General features: G+C 36.5%; 1 protein-coding gene across 1 annotated transcript in view; it reads right to left on the bottom strand.

Annotated features, from left to right (window-relative positions):
* GRIN2A (glutamate ionotropic receptor NMDA type subunit 2A) overlaps positions 1–21600 on the bottom strand; it is a 180937-nt gene that overhangs the window by 39933 nt on the left and 119404 nt on the right. The window contains exons 5-9 of the mRNA XM_059826317.1: positions 11705–11910; positions 10082–10250; positions 9804–9957; positions 4979–5104; positions 2121–2350 (exon numbers count right to left, since the gene is read on the bottom strand). Of these exons, the coding sequence (XP_059682300.1) occupies positions 2121–2350; positions 4979–5104; positions 9804–9957; positions 10082–10250; positions 11705–11910 (885 nt within the window). The remainder of the gene's footprint in view (positions 1–2120; positions 2351–4978; positions 5105–9803; positions 9958–10081; positions 10251–11704; positions 11911–21600) is intronic.

Raw genomic sequence — 21600 nt, 5'->3', positions numbered from 1 at the left:
CAACAAGGCAAAGAGGGGAGAAAAATAATTTAACATGAATCAGATTATATTCCCATAAATTTTCCTTAATTTTTTGAATTTTTTAAATCCAAGAAACCTCAGTGTTGTGGAGGAGGCAAAACCTGTGTATGACAAGAATAATGTTTTGAAATAGATCGCTGGTATTCTGGACTTCTGGATTGTTTAATTGAATCAGAAAAGGCATAGCTCCCCTGATTCATCTCTCTATGCTTCAGGCAAAATTTGAAGAACTGTAAAATAAAAACAAAGGTGGCAAATCAAATAAATGATCAGCAGACCACACAAAAACAGATGGTATTTTCTGATTCAAGTATTTTTCTATTTTTGTTTTGCTTTTTGTGGAAATAAAATCCTACTTAGCAGAGCGAATAGAAAAATTACAAAAATAAGGAAGTTTTTAGCCAAAAGCTACAGAACAAATACTGACATTTTCCTAGCCCATAGGTGAGAGTGGCAAACAGCCAGCAAAGAGAGGAAGATAAGGGTGCACTGGCAGACCCGAATGCTGCTGCTGTGCCAGGTGCAAGCCAAATCCTGCCAAAACTCAGACTTCCCGAGAAAACGCTCTGTACTTTCTCACAAACAGGAGAAAGACATTTCTCTGATCCTTTTTTTTTTTAGCCTCAAGAGAAGAATACCTTTTATCTGTCTCTTACTAAGAATATTATCTTAAAATAGAGGTATATTTAACAGTCTTAATACTCTTTCAAAGGTTTTGTGACAACACGACTTAATGAAAACAAAACTACTATCATTTTTTGTTTCTTTTTATCTGTCTTTCCTCTAGCCATGCTTGCAATTTGTGTTTTGATACTTCAGAAGATCAATCAAAGGCTGGTCATAAAAAGCAGTTAAAACAAAAAACAGACACAAGGCTATCTGCGCTGTTGCCTTCTTTTGAATAATAATTTCCTTTATTTTCTGTCCTTTGAGAAAAATCCCTTGTGAAGTCTTCCCCTGTGTTATACTCTATTTAAGTATTACTTCTTAATGTCAATATTTAGTTTCACTTTAAAACAACTGGGGAAAAACTTGAAAACAGCATGCCCTTTATGTATTTTGTGCATATCCATCACAACAATAATTTTGCAAATGGACTTCAATCCCTCCATGCAATACCACTATTACATAACAGTCACACAAATGAAATAAAAAATAATTAATTGCTAGGTTTCTGATTTATAAGTCTATCGATTAAAATTCACAAGTACAAAGATCTGGGAATTACACTTTCAGCAGAAGAAAGTTCAGTCAAGCTAGAACAATATGAAAAATATGGATATTTATTATTTGTCAATTGGTGTGAAACTTGAGTAGGGTTTAAGTGAACTATCAGAGTCTACTGCTCAAAGTGAAATTCTCACGGAAGTTCTTGAATTGGGAAAGCATCTTCCACAAACACATCAAAATTCTGCGCCTTATCCTACATAATTTACATCTCACTTCAATGTGATAACACAAAACCCCAAATTTTCCTATCTGTTTCCTGTTTACTCTTGTCATTTTACACAAGGAAAACATTCAAATATCCACAGACAATACGTATCACTTTGTATCATTTCTCTTTGCTTATTTGTGCTGGCACCACTTTAAATCTGAACTCTTTCTATAGCTTCCTTGCACACTACATAGAAAGCAAAACCACATTTTTTTCAGGAGCATTAACTGGCTTCCAATAATTACTGGATAGTTGCTGGTTTTATTAATATTTTGTCAATTAATATATTATTAATATTCCACACAGAGATGTTCAAATAATTTTAAATATGCCTTCCCTGCATTCAGACTGACTTTTTCATCTTTCAAGCTTTTGTATATTGGTAAGGCATTCCTTTTAATCAAACAGGAATTTATTTTCATCACAAAATAAAGGTACTTTTCAATTAATGCAGTTACTTTTGAAAAGGCAACTCAAAGACTTTGAAAACAGTCTGATATTTTCATGCTTTAGGTCTTAGGTTTGTTAGTAAAGGGTTACTCAGAATTAAATCATCCAGTTTTAGCTTATTATCTTGCTCAGAGTTTTTTTACTACCAAGTACAAATTTGTAGAAGGATTATGAAGAATAGACACTGACCTCTTTTGAGCTGAAGACCTACCTTTTTATCACTCAGTCCAGTCACTTGGTCAACAAATTCCTCTTGAATCATAAAAGCAGCTAAATTGGCAGTATAGCTAGCCAGGAAAATGACAGCAAAGAAAGCCCAAACCGACACCATGATTTTACTTGTCGTCCCTTTGGGGTTTTGCACAGGCACGGAGTTGTTGAACACCAAGCCCCAGAGTAACCACACCGCCTTGCCAATGGTAAAGGATGGTCCATGGGGATCTATAATTGCAAAAGAGCAGTTATTTTAGTTGCAGTTAAATTAAACCTTGGCAGGATACCCTACATAATCACAACAAATTACTCACAAAGAGATGGTTAAAAAATATCTCAGTACATATTCACTGTACTCCAAATGGAATCACAGGATTTACCATAGGTTCTCTCTATTGTAATGACATTAATTTCTATATTTGTAAAACATAATTCAGCATTTTTCTATGTGGTATTTAGTTCAAAATTTTTAAAATGAAAATGAAAAGCATAGGTTTGGAGAAGCAAACTGGTATGCCTCTTGCAGTAAGGTATGTGCACAGTATTGCCCGTTTCAGTCTTCTGTGCCAGCGGACATGTAAAATGGAAAACTGTGAGTTTAAGTCTTAATGATTCAATTCTAGTACTTTTCTCATCCAAATTATTTTTTTAGCATCTCCAGTCTTCCAACATCATGCTTTTTGAAGTTTATGTAAGCATATTTAAGATCAAAACATGTGAATACGTCACCTGCTTTTAAGCAACTTCGCACTCAAAGGGTAAAGCAGTAAGTCAACGCAAAGGAGCTACCTGTATAGCTAGGTAACTTAGAGCCAACCAGACTCTGGCTACCTCACGTGTTCAGAGTCAGTTCTGTGGCTTCAAATGTGTTGGCATTACAGGTAAAAGCCTGTCCCAGCTAATCCTTTCCGTAATTTCTGTTATACCTGTTTTCAGTAGCTTTTAATTCATCCCAAAGCAAGAAGAAGTGGTAAGCACAATGCCCTCATGCCCACATAGTGGCAAAAGTGGATTAGCAATGCTATTATCCACTTAAAAGGCTTTATTTGTAGAGCCCTATGAGAATAACGGGAAGTTTGTTCTTACCCAGCTCTAGGTAAGTACAGTGCAGTCATCACATATTGCTCATCATCTAGACTCCCTTTATCCTCAGTGAAAAGAAACAGGCCTCCCCTGACTGTGACTCATTTGACCTTTTTATAAGTATCTATTTTTCAATTAAATGGCAATTCAGACAATAAGCTCTGATGCAGACACCTGTAATATCACCTCCATCATTGCCCTGTCCCGTTATTCAAGGGGAAGCACATTATAAACTCAGATTTAGTTATTAATTTAATTATGGTTTATTTTAATAATAATTTAATTATTATTAAGAGAATAAAACCCAAATTGGGTATACTCAGTGCACATTCTCATTTCAATAGAAATACTCTCTAATACAGTGCAAATTTTTCACAATGCAACCAAGCACAACATCTTAGATTATCCTCCTTCTACTCTGCAGCAGTGCTAAGATAGAGTACAGTAAAATAAACACAATGGAGCTGATTTTTGGTTTATGAAACTACCTTCTAGAACCATTTAAGACTGAGCTGATACGGGGATAATATGTATTTTCTGAACAACAATGATAGGGAAAGTATAATGCAAGAAAGCAGTCTAAAGTTCTGTTTATGCTACTGGAGATTGTATTACCATTGGGCTTCATCCTGCAAAGATGCCTAGGAAAAGATGTAACCTACATAAAGATTCCCATTTATTTTAAGCTTTCAAATGAACAGCAGCTGGATTCATGGCAAGTGTCTAGAGCTAAGTTAGGATGGTCTGGTGCCATAATATGCCTTTGTAGCCGTAACTACACTAAATAATCCATTCCGGCACATGAGGTGGCACAGAAAAGAACAGCCTAGCCCTTAGATCCCCAGTGTCCATATTCACCTTTGATGTCCCCTTCCTAAACACAGTGTTTATTTTGGACAGAGGTTACACATTTACCATCTTACTGAAATGATAACATCATCTGAACATTACAAGAATCCCTTTTTTCAGGGAACAAGACAATTATAATCTGGAAGAAACCATTAGCTTGTAATAGTCTCCAGAACTGTGTTCACCAAGCTGGAAGATCTCTGGTGATAAAATGAGGCAAGTATGATTTAGAAATTAAAACCAGGCTGCACTCGCAACTGTAAGTAAAGAAAGGGAAGGATGAAGGCACCACAATACATGGAATCATTCTCAGGTCAAAGTGTTAATCATATACAACTGCAGCTTTCACTGAGAAAGGCAAGCTCTGTATTAAATTTGTTGTGCTGCTATATTTTGAAAAAGAAGTTTCTATAACCATGGATGCTACACAGAAAGAAGCAATGCCCTTCTGCCACTGGCCTCATTTCAAGGCTGGGTTCACCAGATTTTTTACAGGGACTATATAAAACTATGTACAATGTAACTGCTGTTTTTCCAGATTGTCCACCAAACCACACCAGTTTAGATCATTTTCTCTGAACTAATTGTGAATTCATAAAAGTCAGGAGTCTGTAGAACTTATTCCAATGCTTTTTTAAGCTGGCACTCTACAACTGATACAGTACACTAACCAAACACTGCCTGAATACAACTCTCTCTGATATCAGTTACCCTTCTATATGTCTTTAGTCCAATGAATTAGAATACAAACATGACCACATAAGCTCTCAAGAAATCGTATGTTAAATGAAAAGCAAACATAATTACTAGCTGTTTTTACTGGTTTATTCCTATGTTATGTTTATTTTAAAAGGTGGACGGCGAGGAATGGGAAATACATGATTTTTTTGGTAGCTTTAGGGTTGTGTAAAATGCAAAGCTTACCTCTCCCTTGTGCCAAGTTCCTGTTATATCCTACAGGACTAAAGTACTCAAATATAAAGACAGCCATGGCGGACACAATGAGAAGCATCACAAACATCATCACCCAGACAGAAGCACTAAAAGGCTCTGCAGCAAAACAGACAAGAGAAACAGAAACACAGTTCATTAAACCAGTTGCAGCACAAGAATTCTAACGTCTTCAGCTAGGCAAGCCCAGCAGCTTTCTTCAAATTAGCTTTTACCAACCAAAATGCTAGCAAATAACTACGTAGCAATATATAAAGAACTCTTGTTAGTATATATACACAAAATTCATACAGTCAAAATCTTAAATGTAAGTTGCGATTCAAAACCAAAGGCTGCACACTTTTCTTCGACAAAGCCTTCACTGACACTGAGGGGCAAATAATTAGTTTGACTCGCTGCCTATTCAGTCTACAATCAGGTAGCCCATTTCTATTTATCCTATGTTATACACATTTATCAACAGAATGGTCCAACCATTATGACTGTGTTTCTGCAGAGCAAAAGCAATTAAGTGTATGTTCAATACATTTGGTAATTCAGTGAAGTAGACTTCTGTTTTGTTTTCTAGCCAACAACAAGTGTTGGGAAAAAAGCTAAATACTTGCATTCAAACTAAATTTTTTTCTTTCAGAATTTCTTTCTCTCTGTGTTCACTTGCATCTACCTGCAATGAAGATGTTGGTTCTACCAATTGCAAACACATCCTTTTGAAAGTCTCATTCTCATCTGGGAGCAAATTTCTGAAATCAAAAAGTTTTTATGGAAAACTGAACATCAGTTCAAAAGACTGTAAAACCACAATTAAGTAAAAGAAGTAGGTTGGAACAGAAAACTAATAGCAGTGTCAAATACCAGATAAGCACCAACTTTTTGAAAGGATTGGATATAGTAATAGTATGTGATAACACAAAGTTCTTAAATATCATCTTGCTCAATCACAAATTCTCTGTCATTTCAGGAGTCCCTGTGGTAGCTGTCATGGTACAAGATTATATGTAAGAAAGGTTTTGTATGGCAAAGTAATGTCTCTTTATCAGGTCAGCTTATTTGGGGGCATTTTATATGCTAATTTTGGTAGACAACGCAAGTGTGAGTGTGCTCTGAAGTGGGAGAAAAAAAAATCTTAGGACAGAATCAAGAAGCACTTGTCAATGACAAGAAATTAGTGTATTCCAATGCTTTGCCTGTTTTTGAAAGTCCAAGAGGTTCCTCAATCCTAACTTCTTCATTCTTTGATTTAAAATAAGATTTGAACCACTGAAAATTCTTCCATCGTTGCAGAAAATGACTATGAGTGAGAGTGGAGATGTGCTAAGCCCCATAACTCAATCTGAACCTTGCCCGAGTTAGCATGAATGATTGACCCAGAACTAGAATGAAGTGTAATAATTTGGGTCCAAGCATGGAAATCTCATGAGATCATTTGCCTTTGCTATAATTTCTTCAGAAATTTGGAACCAAGGAAAGACCAAATTCCAAATAGGCCCACTGGTGATTTTGGATGTGAACTAAAAAGGCAAGGCAGGGAAATTTTAAGCCAAACTGCTCTCTTTCTGTTTTTAAGATAAGGTTAAGGAACAGTTTGGGGTTTTTTTAATTGTTTTATTTTTAAGAGAGGTTATGAAGTTCTTTCAATTACTATAATTATTTGATTGGAAGAGACTAGTAAGTTAGCAAAATAACAGAATTCTTAAAAGGCAGAGAAAGATCCATTCAGATGCAGACAGGTAAAGGACATTATGTAGCCAAATACAGTTATTAAGTATTCTATGAATTTACATATTAACTGGATTAAATTGGAATTCATGTAAAACTATCATACAATTTTGACAGCATTCTCATAGAAGAAAGCAAGCCTGATATAAACTCTTATCAAAAGCAAAAGTGTAGAAGCAGCAATGGTAATTTGTCAAAATCTAAATAAAGCAAAGGGCAAAACAAGCCGATGTGAAAAAATGAGCTATAAACAACAGTTTAAGCAGAATGCTCTTTAATAATTTAAGCAGTCTGGTAACAAGGTGGAGAATTAAAAGAAGCAATAGGAAAATAAAAAGCTATTTAGAATAGCAAGCAGTAAGATTGAACAAGTACAAAATCAATTGAATAACAATGTCGATCTTCCTGTCCTATTAGAGAACAAATTACGCATTCAACACTATTCTTTGATTCTCAAAGGACAGAAAGACAACTTCCCTCAGGCAAGCAACAGGTTTTATAAGAATTTTCAGTAAAGCTATGGTATGGCAGAAAAATATTAACATATGACTTGCCAGTGTACATTTCAAATGATTGGCAATGGAGAATATTGAGCAATGAAAAAGATGCCTTACTCCACTAACTTTGAGTTTTACCTCCCACCACCAAAACCAATACTTAAACAATACATAAAATAGGGCCATAGATTTCCTATTCCACCAATGCCTCCAAAAAAGAAAACTGACCTCACCTATGAACTCTCTCCCTCTTAAAAATATAGACATTTAGATTTGAAGGTTCCCTTATTTAGTTTGTTTGGTTAAATCAAGTTGAATCAAATCTCTACAGAATCTTTAAAAAATTTATTTGTGGTTCTAGTATATATGAATTTTAGTACGATATGAAAATGTTTTAATGTGGATAAAATTCTCATTGGAAGGAGACACCCACATCAGATTCGGAACACAGCAGATAATGAGGAAGAGGCTGTCAGCCCATAAGTTACTTAAATCTATTGGACACAACCACTGAATGGAAAATCTAGTTCAGACAAAATCCTGTACTTGTCTACATTCATTGTAACAAATCACAAAAACAGATATTTCATGACCTGTAATCAAGTGCTATTTAAAAATAATAATATTGTATTTGACAGGTTTTTAAAAAATCTTTTAGAAGAGGTATGTAAGATGCCTCTATTCTTAGACATTCACTTAATTGAAACAAAATCAGTCTGTGACTAAATTCAGTTACCTACCTGATAGTATTTTGCACAGTAAGCATTTTACTACTATGCACACCTCATTGAAATACACAGTCAATTCCAGTAAAGTGGCAGTTTCATCTACATCTAAAAACCCAGAACATACTTCTGAGAACAAGACTTGATTTCTTGGTGCAGTAAATCAGATTTCTTCAAAAGTAATGCTATTCTATAGAGCTTCATGAGAAGGGGTTATTTTTACTTTTTGAATTTTATGTATGTCCAAGTAAACCAATAATATCAAATGCATTTTAGAAATCTATTAACTATGCTGTTGTGAAAAATGCAAAAGCAGCCTCTCTTTTGATGGTAGCTGTAAGCAGGTTTTTAAGAGGTAAGCAGAGTCCATAGTGAAAATCAACTGCACTTGCAGCACATTTAGAGAATGCCCCACGTACTTATCTTACAAATGATAATTTCAACATGCTGCAACTGCAATTTAAAAAATTAATTAACTTTACAAGTCAATGACTTATAGAAATGAAAAGACTATCTGAATATTTTCATTAAAAGTACAGCCTCTTATAATTTCATTTAAAAGTCTTTCATTCATTAAACAAAAATATTAACCACCAACAAAATCTGTTTAGGTATCACCGCATTTGGGAAGTTATTTGATTACTTGCTGTGTTATATTTCTTTGCATCTTCTCTGTAATGTGCCTTTATGGAACAGGTATGAGAAATAAGCTCTGTGGCTAAATGATGATTCTTGTGCAAGAAAGCCCAATTATTTGCCCACTTGTAGCTGATACTACATCAACAATCTGCTCCTCAATGCCTACAAGCAATTTCAGTGGAAGTGAAGAACTGACACTTAGGAGTCTAAAAAGAAACCATACAATCAGTGATGGAAAAATGGCATCGCTGCTGACCCAATGGACTTGAACATACTAAACTGTTCCGTAAGATATCTGGAAAATACTGATATTTTTTTTTTTTTTTTTTTTCCCAATTTCATGTAAATTATTTTAGTGTCACTATCACGATTTTTCTGTGCAAAATGTCTTTAAAAATACTGGGCCCAAATACACTATGGGGAACATAACAGCATTCCGGGCACTTTTGATCCATCTCATGGCTTATTCTCTTTTCAGCTTCAGGTAAATTCAGGCTAACCACCAAATACAGAAGTAAACAATAAGCACTAAAAGAGAAAGAGAGGGAAATAATGAAAGGAGAAATGAACAATTGAAACAAGAAGCAAACAAGGAAAGACCACCAAAGTCTTTGTTTCTTTATATCCCACCTCCTTTCTGTCCAGCCTTTCATATCTTTGCTGTATCTCCACTGTTCAAATGCATCATCACAACTCCCCTGTTCAATTGCATCAATGGAGAAAACACTCAGAAGCTCTCCAGTGCAGTAGTATGGTGTTCAGAAGCCAGAGGTAACTGTTATCAAATTAGCTATCAGATCTCTTCCAATCATAAGGAAGTCTCTTTTTCTTAACTATTCTACAAGGGGTTTTTTAATTATTTTGTGAATATGAATGTTAAAAAGATATGAAACCATTTGTAATGGGCTAAACAAGTATAAATTAGTTTGTAAAGAAGCAGGTTTTGAGGAAGTAATTTTCCCAACTGAAGATTTTGGGGGATTCTTTTTCATATTGAAATCACTATCATTCGTTTTCACTGACTGCATCCGAAACTAACAGCACTATGCTCATATGGAACAATCATGTTAATCAGCATGTCAACATGGTACAAACTTCCTAATGTAAAATTCAAAACTTGACAGAAACATGTCAATGTACTGTAGAGCTTAACGAACAATGAAACCTACCCAGCTCTATGGAAATGCAATTAAATGATCTGGATGAGTTGGAGAATCATACCTAGAAAAGCAGATGGTGAAACTGTGCCATTGCTCCGCGACACCATAACACTAATCCCAGTCTCAACAAATGGCACCGAAAAGTCAACCACTTCAGAGCGCTCTTCATTAATAGTGAGAGACCCCACAGCCATAACTGCACGATGATACACCACCTGATCCACAAAGAGAAGACACCACCAATATTACTCAGTAGAGAATACCTCGTTTCTCCAAAAGAATTAAAACCAAACATTGCTAAGTTCTTACTTAGGAGCTCTTTTACCTAACAGAACTTACTTCACCAATCATTCCATTCCACACATTATTGACTTTTTTGCCATGTTTCCCATTAGTCACCAAATAGAGGTCATATGTGAACTTGACAGTTTTAGACAACTTCTTCAAGATATCGATGCAGAATCCTTTGCAGCACTTCTTTACATTAGTTCCCTCATTAGTTGAGTTGCTGTCAACAGAGAAGAGAGACATAAACATTTCTACTGGGAAAAACAGAACCACCACAACAGCAAGATTTAGCATACCGTGAAACATTTTGTCATACTTGTGAGTTACCACGTTTTTCTGAATCGATGGAGAAATAATCCACAGGATGCTTTATACAGTGTTTGTAGCTCTTACTAATCATAACACAGTTGCTTGACAAGAGGTAAACAGAAGATAATGGTAGACCTTATATGACAGCTTTCTGCTGCAGTATCCAGCCTACTGAACTTCACTTCTCCATCAAGACATACAGTGTCCTCTTACTAATCTCTCTCTTAGGCTTACATTAAACATTTATTACTTTTACTCAAGACATAAGACTATATGTCATTTAGTAATTAGAGAACTTCCCAACATGTAAGCTATATAAAGGCACAGCAGTTAACCATATTGAAAATGGATGCTGCACCTTTTCTGCAATTTGAGAAGGTGAACTTCAGGCTGCCTTTGAGTGCAAAGAGGAGGGCTTTCCCCTTATTTTTTTTCTGAAATGTCCATTTCATGACCTCTAGAACTTTTTGTATAAGTGTCTTCAGAAACCAAGGCAATATTTTATGGCCTTTGAAAGTATTCTAAATTAAAATAAAACTAGTTTAGAACTTCACTAAGTACAGTTATGTCAAAAAAAAGAAGTTTCTCTGGACTGCAGGAAGCATGTGCATAACCATTTAGCTGTCTCTGGAAATCTTCAGAAACATGCATTATATTCCCTATCATCAGCTCAGTAAAAAAATGTTGTTATTATAGTCAGTTCATAAATACGTAGACTGAAGCACAGAACGGGTGAAACAATACTGATAAATGCACAATGAGAAATTTTCCACTGATTTCTAATGACTGTTCCACAGTTATAGAGCAATCAAAGCAGGGGACTTTTCTCTAGATGGTATGTCACAGTGGTATTTCATGCTGGAGTAGTGCATCCTGTACCAAATTTCAGCATGAACATATATTTTCAATAGGACACATTCTCGAATTGTTAAAGACTAATTAAACCAGGCATATTTCAACATAACTGGAAACAATTCAAAGAGGACTCATTAAAAGAATCCTATTTGAGAACACAATCTTCTTTCATGTGACTGAAAAGGGCCAATTCTAGTTGATTTTGAATTTATTATAAACTCACTAACTGGTCGTTAATTCAATGTGACTTATATGTATATAACCAGAACCTTTCAAACTTATTAAAAAGGAATATGTGCAAACAAGAACATACCATGTGGGAATGGGAAAAAGAAAGAGGAAATGAAACACAGAAAGAAAAGCAAAGATAGGAAGCAAGAGGAAAAGAACAGCTAAGTATCGGAAAACAACTATACAATGAAAGAAGCAAAGGAAAGAATTAATGAGAGAATAGGGGAATATATTTTGCACTCAGGAAAAAAAAAAAAGGAATGCTATGTATTTACTTACTTAATTTTGACAAATTTACGACATGGCACGGTGTTTTTTTGGCAACTTTCCATCAAAGGATCCACATCCTCAACAATGACAAATGGAGCCTCCTCTAGGGTGACAATACTCAAATGGTTATCATCTGGGTCGCTGTCTGCGAAAGAGCTGTACCTTGGCCAGACAGAGTACTTCAGGCTCAGTGAGTTGTTTTCCCATTTCCCCACCTGAAATGCCAAGATACAGGCTGATGATATCTGCTTGCTTGGTTTTTGACAAATGAGATCTAATATTAAATGTGCTGGGATACAGGTACAGGAAATTACATCGCAAAGACAGTTGTCTTGGGTTTTTGTTATCAAAATTACTTTAGAACCTTTTAGTAATTGCATGAAGTGAGAAAATGCACTGTGGTAAAGACAAATAAGACAACATTATTTTAAGAGATAACAGTTTTAAAAAGATTGGATGACATCAGTTAACACTATCCATCACCTGGCTATAGCTGCACTGAAATTTGACATGCATCCTTTCCATTACAGTCAGAACAGCAACCCGATACCCCATTTATAATCAGGACCAATTTGCAGGAATAAGAAAACAGTTCTTAAAAAAAGAAAAGAAAAAAAAAAAACCACCAAAAACTAACCCCCAGATACACGTACACATCAGACTGACAACCAAAGTACCACAATATCATTTCTGTATCTTCTCAAAAGAGAAGACTCTTCCACTCTTATAGGTTGAAAAGCCATTGTGAAAGCCTTTACCTAGGGTTCCATCCCACCTGAGCCAGGCCAAACCACGTTTTTAGTAAACACAAGCTCTTTTGTATATGATTTAGTTCTTATTAGAGACAACGTATTTTATTCTGTTTTAGTTAATGCCAGCTGTTGGAGGAATTCAAGAAAGCACACCCCACCTTACATTAAAATTGTCTTTTTATTTTATTTACTATTATAAATTATCCCTTTTAAATTAACCTACATTTCTTTCTACTTCCAGAACACCAGAAAGGGGCATACGATGTAAATATTCTGAAAACTCTAGCATTTTCTTCCTCAGATTATGTTTAACTACTTTGTATCCATAGATCTAATTGCATGTTTTATCCAAGTAGTGATGACAGATAATATAAATGAGCTAGCAATCCACAAAATTTATAAGCTAATGCATTTTAATAATTCTTCAGTTGCTTAAGCTAAACAAACTAAAACATAATAATGAGACTGCTAAAATATTTGTTTTGCAAGGAAAATGGTGGGAATTAACAGTACAATCAGAGACTCAGGTCCTAAAAAAAACTGTAAAAAAACTGTCACCTACCTTCTGTCTTCGAAAGACTTTAATCACAAAAATTCCCAAAGAACATTATTTTATATCCATTCCTATTTAGGGAAGCATATAAACACATACCCTTTGCAGTTTCCTTTCCATCCTGTTTACAGGTCAAGATGTTTTGCTGAACTTTCATGTAGGAGGCAGAGATGCCAAATCTCTATACACTTAAACTAGGAAATTCAAAATATCTCAGGGGAATTAGGAATTCACACCTAAATCAATGGGAGCTGAGCACAGGATTTATATGTACAGTTTAGTATGAAATTTAATCAAAACATAATGGATGAAGTTTTTGTGAGAAAAACTGTTTCATACACAGGGAAACAAATCTATTTAACTCTGTATGAGACAGTTATATTGCAATAATAGTTTAATTGTCAAGTTATGGTATATAATCGCATTCCCAGCAGAGTCTGTGCTGGTTTATGTTAGCTTACACGGTGTCATTCATTTCTATGCCCTAAGTACACCATGAAGTTGGCCATCTGGAACGGGGATATTTCCAGCCAGCTCAGTACTTCAGTCAAACAGCAAACGTGCCAAGTAACACAATGAATTTCAGAAGTGGAAAATGTGCCCGACCGTCTGCCTATTCCAACCAGCAAGAAGAAATGAAAGGTGACTGAGGCTCAGCCGCATTTGTGTGTTCAGGGGTACAGTGGCAGCACTTGCCTTTCTAAATCACTTGATGCAGGACTCTGGGAGGAGGCAGACCTGCCTAATCCTGAAGCACTTCCCTCTGCAAGCCACCCCCTGCACTTCCATCGCTGTCACATCACCCAAAAGGAATACGAGCTGCCCACGACAACATGAGTTCATCTGGTCCTATCAAAAATGCAACAACTGTTTTGATGCTGTTAAAAGAGGTATCCTGATACTCTTTCATACTTCAACTGGAGTAACTGCCATTTTATTGTTCTGAGGAGGATATAACCAGTCATATTTTTAAATGACTGAATTTGGGGAAATGTTAATTTCTTTTGACAGTTGCATCTGTATGGTAGCGTTATGTGTTGAGCAAATCTCTAAAGTTAGGTCCAAAATTTTTTATCTGTTGCCTTCCATGGATTTATCTCAATATTCACTCCTTGTAACGTTATTTTTAAAAAATAATTACAAATTAAGACCTTGCCTTGCATCTTAGGGGCACCCCTACTTCTCTGTCCAAAGAAGTCTACTGCTGCAGTCCCAGGGCATCACAGTGAGTTCATCTGGGCTTTATATGGTGCACAAATCACATGTCCATTGCAGGTCATCCCTCCTACCACCAGTACAATGAGTAACCCACAGTGTCAGACAGCACAATGAAAAAAAAAAAAAGGACAAGAGAAGGTTATCAATGTCATGAGGAATGGTTAAAAAAAAAAAAAAGCAAAAGGCAGAAAAGCTCCAAAAATTCTCGCTGGTGGGCTAAGAATGGCAAATGAGGAAGGGTTGTAATTAGAAAGAGCCTGTAGGTCACTCCTTTTGTTAGGAAAATGTTTCTGTTGGATTTGTTTGTTCTAATTAATAAACGGTTATCACAGGCGCTGGATTTGCTCTGCTTCTGATGCTGGATTCACAAGTGAATAGTTTCCATGTTTATTTGGTATTATTATTTTATAAATAGCTATACTGCTGGAGATCACCTGTTACACTTCTATCATTCTGCTACAGTTTTGAATGATCAAAACATTTTTCTTTTTCATTTATTTTAAGTGGAGGGTAAGAATTTAGTTTTATACAATTAAAGCACACAGTTAAAATATGGGAGGATTTTTATATTTGTATTCAAAGCCTTTTAGCTTGTGCAGAACTAGTTATAGCATTGTTATTAATATGAATGGTATTAATTATTTACACAATATTTTGTATCTTCATATATTATTTAGTTCTTTCAACATCCTTGTGCAATTGATAGTATCCCTTTTTTACAGGGTGAAGGGTTTAAGTGACACAGAAAAGCTGTAGAATAAGGAAAACTAAAATGTGAGCGGGTTCCTGTCATAATAAAAAGAATTTATGAAATTGAATCCATATGTAGGTGTTGTGCAGGATCAGCATTTATGTCACTTATAGAAGTCAGATCTAGTATCAGATCCAGTCAATATCTGTTTTGAATGCCTTTAAAACCTTGAAATGCTTAAGGAAAAAAACCCAACAGGTTATAACAACTACACATGCTCATTGTATTTCAGAACATTATAAAGAGGTCTGCTTATAAAGTGTAAGAATTTGTGTGCAAACCCAAATGTTAAGTCCTTATTCAACACTGACTGCTGAAGTGGCTTACCTGTGACAACAAAGCAAAATATCTGATTTAAAAAAAGCATGCCAAGTCCTGGTTTCGCCTGTGAAGGTCATTATAAATACTGTAGAATATGAAAAAGTTCATATGTAGAATATGAAAAGTAGAATATGAAAAGTTCAGTTGCTGCTTCCCGTAGGAGACAACGGTGATATTTGAATAAACCATTTTACAGTGAAATAGTTTAGCAATGTGGACAGCTTCAAAATTGAATTGCCTCCAGTGTTGTGCAGCACTCATTTTCAGTGTGCTACTTCGTGATCATTATAGCTACTGATGAAATGAACCAAACGTGGCATCCTCCGACCAAGTCCAAGCATCTAGATTTGAGGTGGAAGGGGTCTGTGTTTAAATTAGCATGCTTACCTACTAATATTGGTATCCGTGATACAGATATTCTTTATGCAACATTTTCTAATTTTAATGACAAATGATTTGAACACCAGAACACATTAATTTGCAGGTGAAACTACAAACCTGCAATACAGAACTGTAGTAAACAGTAACTCTACATAGTATTAGCAGACACCAGAAACAATTTTCATAGCCAGTCTACCAAAGACTAACAGGTCCACAAAAATAAAATAGTGGCAAACTCACATGTAGGCTAGAAACACACCACCTCTACTGTGGAAATGTTATCACTGCAGTGAAGATTTACTATTTTATTCTTTCCATCTGCAGCCTAAAACTTCCTACTTGTACTTGATCAATCTCAAGGGAACTCTTTGCCGTTCAGAAGCTTTTTATTATCTCCTCAGTCTTCAAGCCATCACTGCTTGGAAAAGGGTAGCCAGAGGACAACCGGGAGTTACAATACTGCACAGGCCTGTCTGGTTGCCAAAATTATATTTTGATAGGGTGGGACATGGGTAGAAGAGAACTTTTCTGAAGATAATTTCCTTTGTCCTAACTCCTTGAAAGACAACCATTTAGAAAGTGGGCTTTTTACTGTTCAAAACATAAAACCAGCATTTGAAATAGCTTTTAAACAGAAATAAATATGTTTTTATAAAGATATTGCACTTACAGTTCCGGACTTGCTATCTAGAAATACATGCTAATTTATCAGACTATGTAGAGATAAATGTGAGGTGAAAGAATTTCAGTTACTCAAATCTATTGTTTTGTTTGGGTTACTGGTTCATAGAATTTGAATTTTTAACTTTTTTTTCTCTGAAACAGAATGGAAACATTTTTAAGATTTCAGAACCTTGTGTTGGCCAGGATAATCATTTCCCCTAGCTCCTGGAAGCAAGACTACCACCCCAAGGAACTCAGCTGAAAGCACAGCTCACTAACAGTAGGCAGCCAGAGACACGTTCCAACTGCACCAAGAAGAATCTCACATATTTGAGTTGGTGTGGCAGGCCCAGCCATCCTGAATTTAAAATGAAGCCAATATAAGACAAAACATTTCTACTTGGTATAGCCACTCCCTAATGACAGGAAATTTAGCTGTAGATGAATCAGGGCAGTTTGATCAGGCTTACCTGCGTCTCTTTCCTCACCTATTCCTTTCCTCTCTCCTGGAAGGTTAAGAATATTTAAGATCCCCATCAATCCCCATTTTGGTGTAACACAAAGTCATCTTCACCTGCAACCATTTGCTGTTTCAAAATCTCGTGTGGTGAGGAATCATTTCCTTAGCACCTCTAGGCACACATAGATCATGGGAAAAAATACAGCTACTTCTGCAAAATGTGTTCTGTAAAATCTCTTTTTCATTTAGGTAACATGACTTTTTTGCAATGACAACCACTTAATAGAGCATTAAATAAAGCACAGGAGGAATGTCTGGACTTCTGGATTATGCAACCTGAAAGATGAAACTACTGAATAGTTCAAAGACAGGTCTGAAAATTTGATTTATGCTCCAACCTTAAACCCAATTAACTACATTTATTTACAGTCTACAACAAGTCAAGCAATGGAGAAGAAGAAGAGAATAGCTTGCTTAGAGTGCAAAGAGTGCAAAAGTGTGTCTACAGAGAGGTATCCTGCTTAGACCTCCTAAGAATCCAATTAATATTACTAGAGAAATTAAAAGTGAGAATGAGCTTATTCTCAGCAGATAAAATGGAATAGCTGCGTTGCTAGATTCAGAAATGGATGGGGAAGGTAAAACTGCATTTAGAAAGATTTTAAAGTAATAAACACAGTAATATGAATTTGTAAACCAAACATTTTTTTAAAAGAAAATTCAAACTGAGGGTAACGCTCAAAAAATGCAGACATGCTCCATTATGGAACTGTCAAAAACTGCGTGCAAATACTTCTACTCTACTGTGTGGAAATGCCACAAAATATCCAGAGATTTATGATCAATTTCTGTCATTCCTAATTAGATTGGTAATGATGTGGCCTTGATCCCAGAGAAATACAGAGGACAGCCCTCACTTGAAAAAAAAGGCTATAGAATTATTTTTGGGAAAGATCCTGGCCCAAATTATAAAAATCCTTATTTATGGACAAAAGACCGGGACTCTCATTAAAAAACCAGTTTCAATAGTGAACCAAACCTTTGATTCACTATTGTAAGTGCAAAACTCAGCTTTAAGTACGGACTTGCAATGGCACATATACCACTGAATATCTTTTGAACTTGTACATTCTTTCCTATTTTCTCTATCTTCCTATGCAGTCCAGAATATTCCCTTTGGTTTAATCTCTACAGGGTACAGGAAGGAAAGCAGAAAATAGCTGAGAGCACAGAAGAGCTTGTTTGATGTCAGAGGGAATTAGCAATCATAGGGTCCTCACCTCATCCGCCACTGTCTAAAGCACCCTACGAAGTCACTGTACTGCATTCACGGTTTGCCCACCTTATGCATGCCTATTTATCTTTTGAGGACTGCAGCCGAGGAGGGTGATAATGAAGTATTTGGTGTGTTTCTGTGTAACAGCTAGAAAATACAGCTAGCCTAAGAAAGACAAACGACTTGCAAAGTTATGCATTGCTGTACCTCACGGAGACCCCTCTCCCGCTGCACCCTAAGGCAGTCTCTAAATAGCGTGAGGATGATTGGCATAATCCTAATCACACACCCTCACAGAGACCATCGAATCAGAGAAAAAGAGCAAGGCCAGATCCTGAGCAGAGAGAAAAAAGAGCAGAGTATGTTGTCCCTTGTGTGCCAATGCTGGCAGGAAAAGAAAGTCTCACACCGGCATATCTCACAGAAAACAAACAAATACTTCGGTCCTATCATCCTCTTCCCAGCAGATGGGAACTGTACGCAATACACAGTCATCATCCTTTTGTAAGAAAAAATGTTACATGACAACGTGGCTACCAAATGCACTCCCAGGACTACCTGACCAAACCTTTGAAAAGAGAAAAAATTTCAGGGATGTTCTTTCTGCATTAAACACACACACATATTGCAGACGTACTTTTTGAGCTGTCTCCCTTCTGTGAAGAAAATAATGCGGAGCAAATGCCAAATCTAACTCATCTTGCTTTATAGGAAAAATATTTATTACTTTTATTTCATCACACTTTTCCACTTACAAGGAAGCGCTACTCTGGCAAGTTTTAAGTCAGTAACTAGAAAACGTAAATTGAGTTTGTCGGGTTAGCAATAACAGGCAGCTGCAGAACAAAGCACAAGAGCAAAATCCTTCCTCCAGAAACAGCATCTGTTGTATACCTTCTGCCGCAAACCTTTGCGTCGCTTTGTGCTTCTGAAAGTCTGTATTTCACAATGACACTCTACATTTAAATAACAAAATATGATGTGAGCACTTTCATGTCTTATTAATAGGGAGTGTTTCAGAGTCCTGGGTGGTTTGAAGACGTCCATTTAAAGACTTTGAAGTTTTCAAAATTTGCTGCAAAATCTCATAGGGGGTATGCAAATGTACCGCTCTTCCCTCATGGCTGCTCCGTAGGCCGACAGGAAGGCACCAATACTGCGACCAGCAGGGCTCAAAGGAAAACACAGTGCCCAGGGAGATTAGGAACAAACAGGAGGAGAAAGAAAAGCTACCACCTCCTGTAGCCTCATTTTCCAATACAGAATTAGTAATTAGCACTCAGCAAATCCTCAGTGGCTGGCACAGTTTCGGTACCGGGAAATATCCCAAATAACTCTATGTAGTGCAAGAGTTCAACCTCATGCCGGAGAAGCCATTTTGTGAGTTGATTATCTCATTAGAAAGGAAAAGAGCTAAACAAACTGAGAGCCCCTTCCTCCACCTCCCAGTGAGGGAAGACTTTTTGTCACCTCTGCACTCAGTGAAGATCTCGCAGTTCTCCAGAAATGTCCATATAGCCATACCTTTACCTCCAGAGAGGAAGAGCTGCCCTGAAAGTCTTCCTACTCTTTAATCTCCTCTCTGATATTAGCTGTAAAAAGCAGGAGCAAAGCACACTTTACCACCGCTTTCCATGGTAGCTGCAGTTCCTTTACAGCAGCAGAGAGGAGGGAACCATCCTCCCGGAGAATATAGGGTTTAAGAAATGCTGCATAATAATTGGGGCAATTCAAACAACTCAGTACAGTAAAGGTCAAAGGAAAGGCCTTTAGGCTAAGTAAAAGCTCACTGATACAGAAACAATATGCAATTTTCACTCGACAGTAAGTGTCAGGATAGGCATATTTACAGGAAGACTAAATACACTAAGCAACAAGGATGGAACAAAGAAAATGACAACCCAACAGATGTTAAAGAGCATGCTGTTTCTGCTACGGGCAAAGATAATAGATCATGTTAGGCCGCAGAGCTCCTGACAAAAGATATACCAGCAAATGGATGATTAAATCATGCGATTTCATCTGTTCTAGTCAAAATACGTGCATTTCTTCACAACTTCTAGGGAATGTGTATCGTAAGGCATCAGGATCCTTCAGCTGCCACGATGCCTGCTCTGAAATCTATTGAGATTTCGCAAGAAACTACCCTGCACCATCTCAGTGACTTTTTATTGTCACAGTACTCTGACAAAAAGCTCTGTCAGAAATCTGGCTGAGTATTAGGATTTTCAGCTCTTGTCCAGTGAAATTTCAGCTATACCATTAGATATGATAGCTGCCTTTTCTTGGCTACATGGCAGTGGATTTTAGTAGCCAGATGGAGCTCTCTGCGAAGACCTTGGTTCATTTATTCCAGGCAGGAATCACGCATGCTCTGCCCACTCATTCCTACTTAGATACAAATGTGTACAACCTCCCACAGAGCTTATAAGTCTGGCATATACTAGTTGGTCAGAGCAAAATCAAGTTCCACATTAAATCCTGCATTAATAGGAAGTTGAAGATTATTTGTTACATTTAGAATAAACCTGGATGTAAGTAACGGTTTTTGCAGTGGCATTTAACTGGCAATTATGCCATGTAGTACCTGTTACTCTTGCTTCTTGTAAAAATTCATTGGATACAAAAATGTAGGACACTTATGTCTCGCAAATTCACACAGAATACAGACCACCATGGTAATTTTGTCTGTATCTATCTGGGAGCACCAGTAAAAATTGGTTTTACCCTAGAATTCATCTTCACACACAGAATACACGCATCTTTAAATGCTATACAGTCCTCCCTACCTTACTTAACATATATGATATGCACAGCTAATGAAACCGCCTAATTTTGCGGTTTTAATATTGAATTGATTTGTTTTATTTCCACATTAAAAAAAAGGAAAGACTAACAGAGTGTGATGTTTGCAACCCAGTGAAGTTAACGGGCTGGGTGAGAGACCCAGGTCAGACCTCATTGAGATAAGCTTAATGGGGGAGTTGCAGCCGGTACTGCTGGATCTCTGAGCATTTTTTAGCAGTAGCACAGTGTTCCTGCAGTGCCTTGGTGATATTTGGGCAACACTGTTAACTCTGGCAAATTTATCAAGTTTCACTGAAACAAGCACATTAAGCTTGTCTTCTTAAAAATCTCTTGCCTGAGAAGAGCAGCCCCTTTGCCTGTCAAGATTAGCAGAAAGAATATGAATGTTGATGTCAGAAGTTTGAGAAGCTGCTTTAGGATCTGTCAAAATATCTTGCTGGATGCCTGCTGAACATGCCCAAAAGTGATTTTCAGTCTTCAAACTATTATCATCCAACCAGCTTTTTTCAGAATCTGATATGAGACAAATTCCTCAGTCAACCCCATTTACATGTGAAGTTACCACTTCAAAGTTTTGGTACTGAGTCATTTATAAAGGAAAAGCAACTTATTTTCCTAGGGGTAAGATGTATGCTCTTCAACTATGGTTGAATGGATTTTCTATAACCTCAAGTCTCGAGTCAAGTATATCAATTTTGAGAGCAAGGAAAAATTGTACTTAA

This window comes from Gavia stellata, chromosome 18 (genome assembly GCF_030936135.1).
Source record: "Gavia stellata isolate bGavSte3 chromosome 18, bGavSte3.hap2, whole genome shotgun sequence".
Taxonomy (NCBI): Eukaryota; Metazoa; Chordata; class Aves; order Gaviiformes; family Gaviidae; genus Gavia; species Gavia stellata.
The sequence above is the reverse complement of the archived record's forward strand: the minus strand, read 5'-3'. Positions and strand labels throughout refer to the sequence as shown.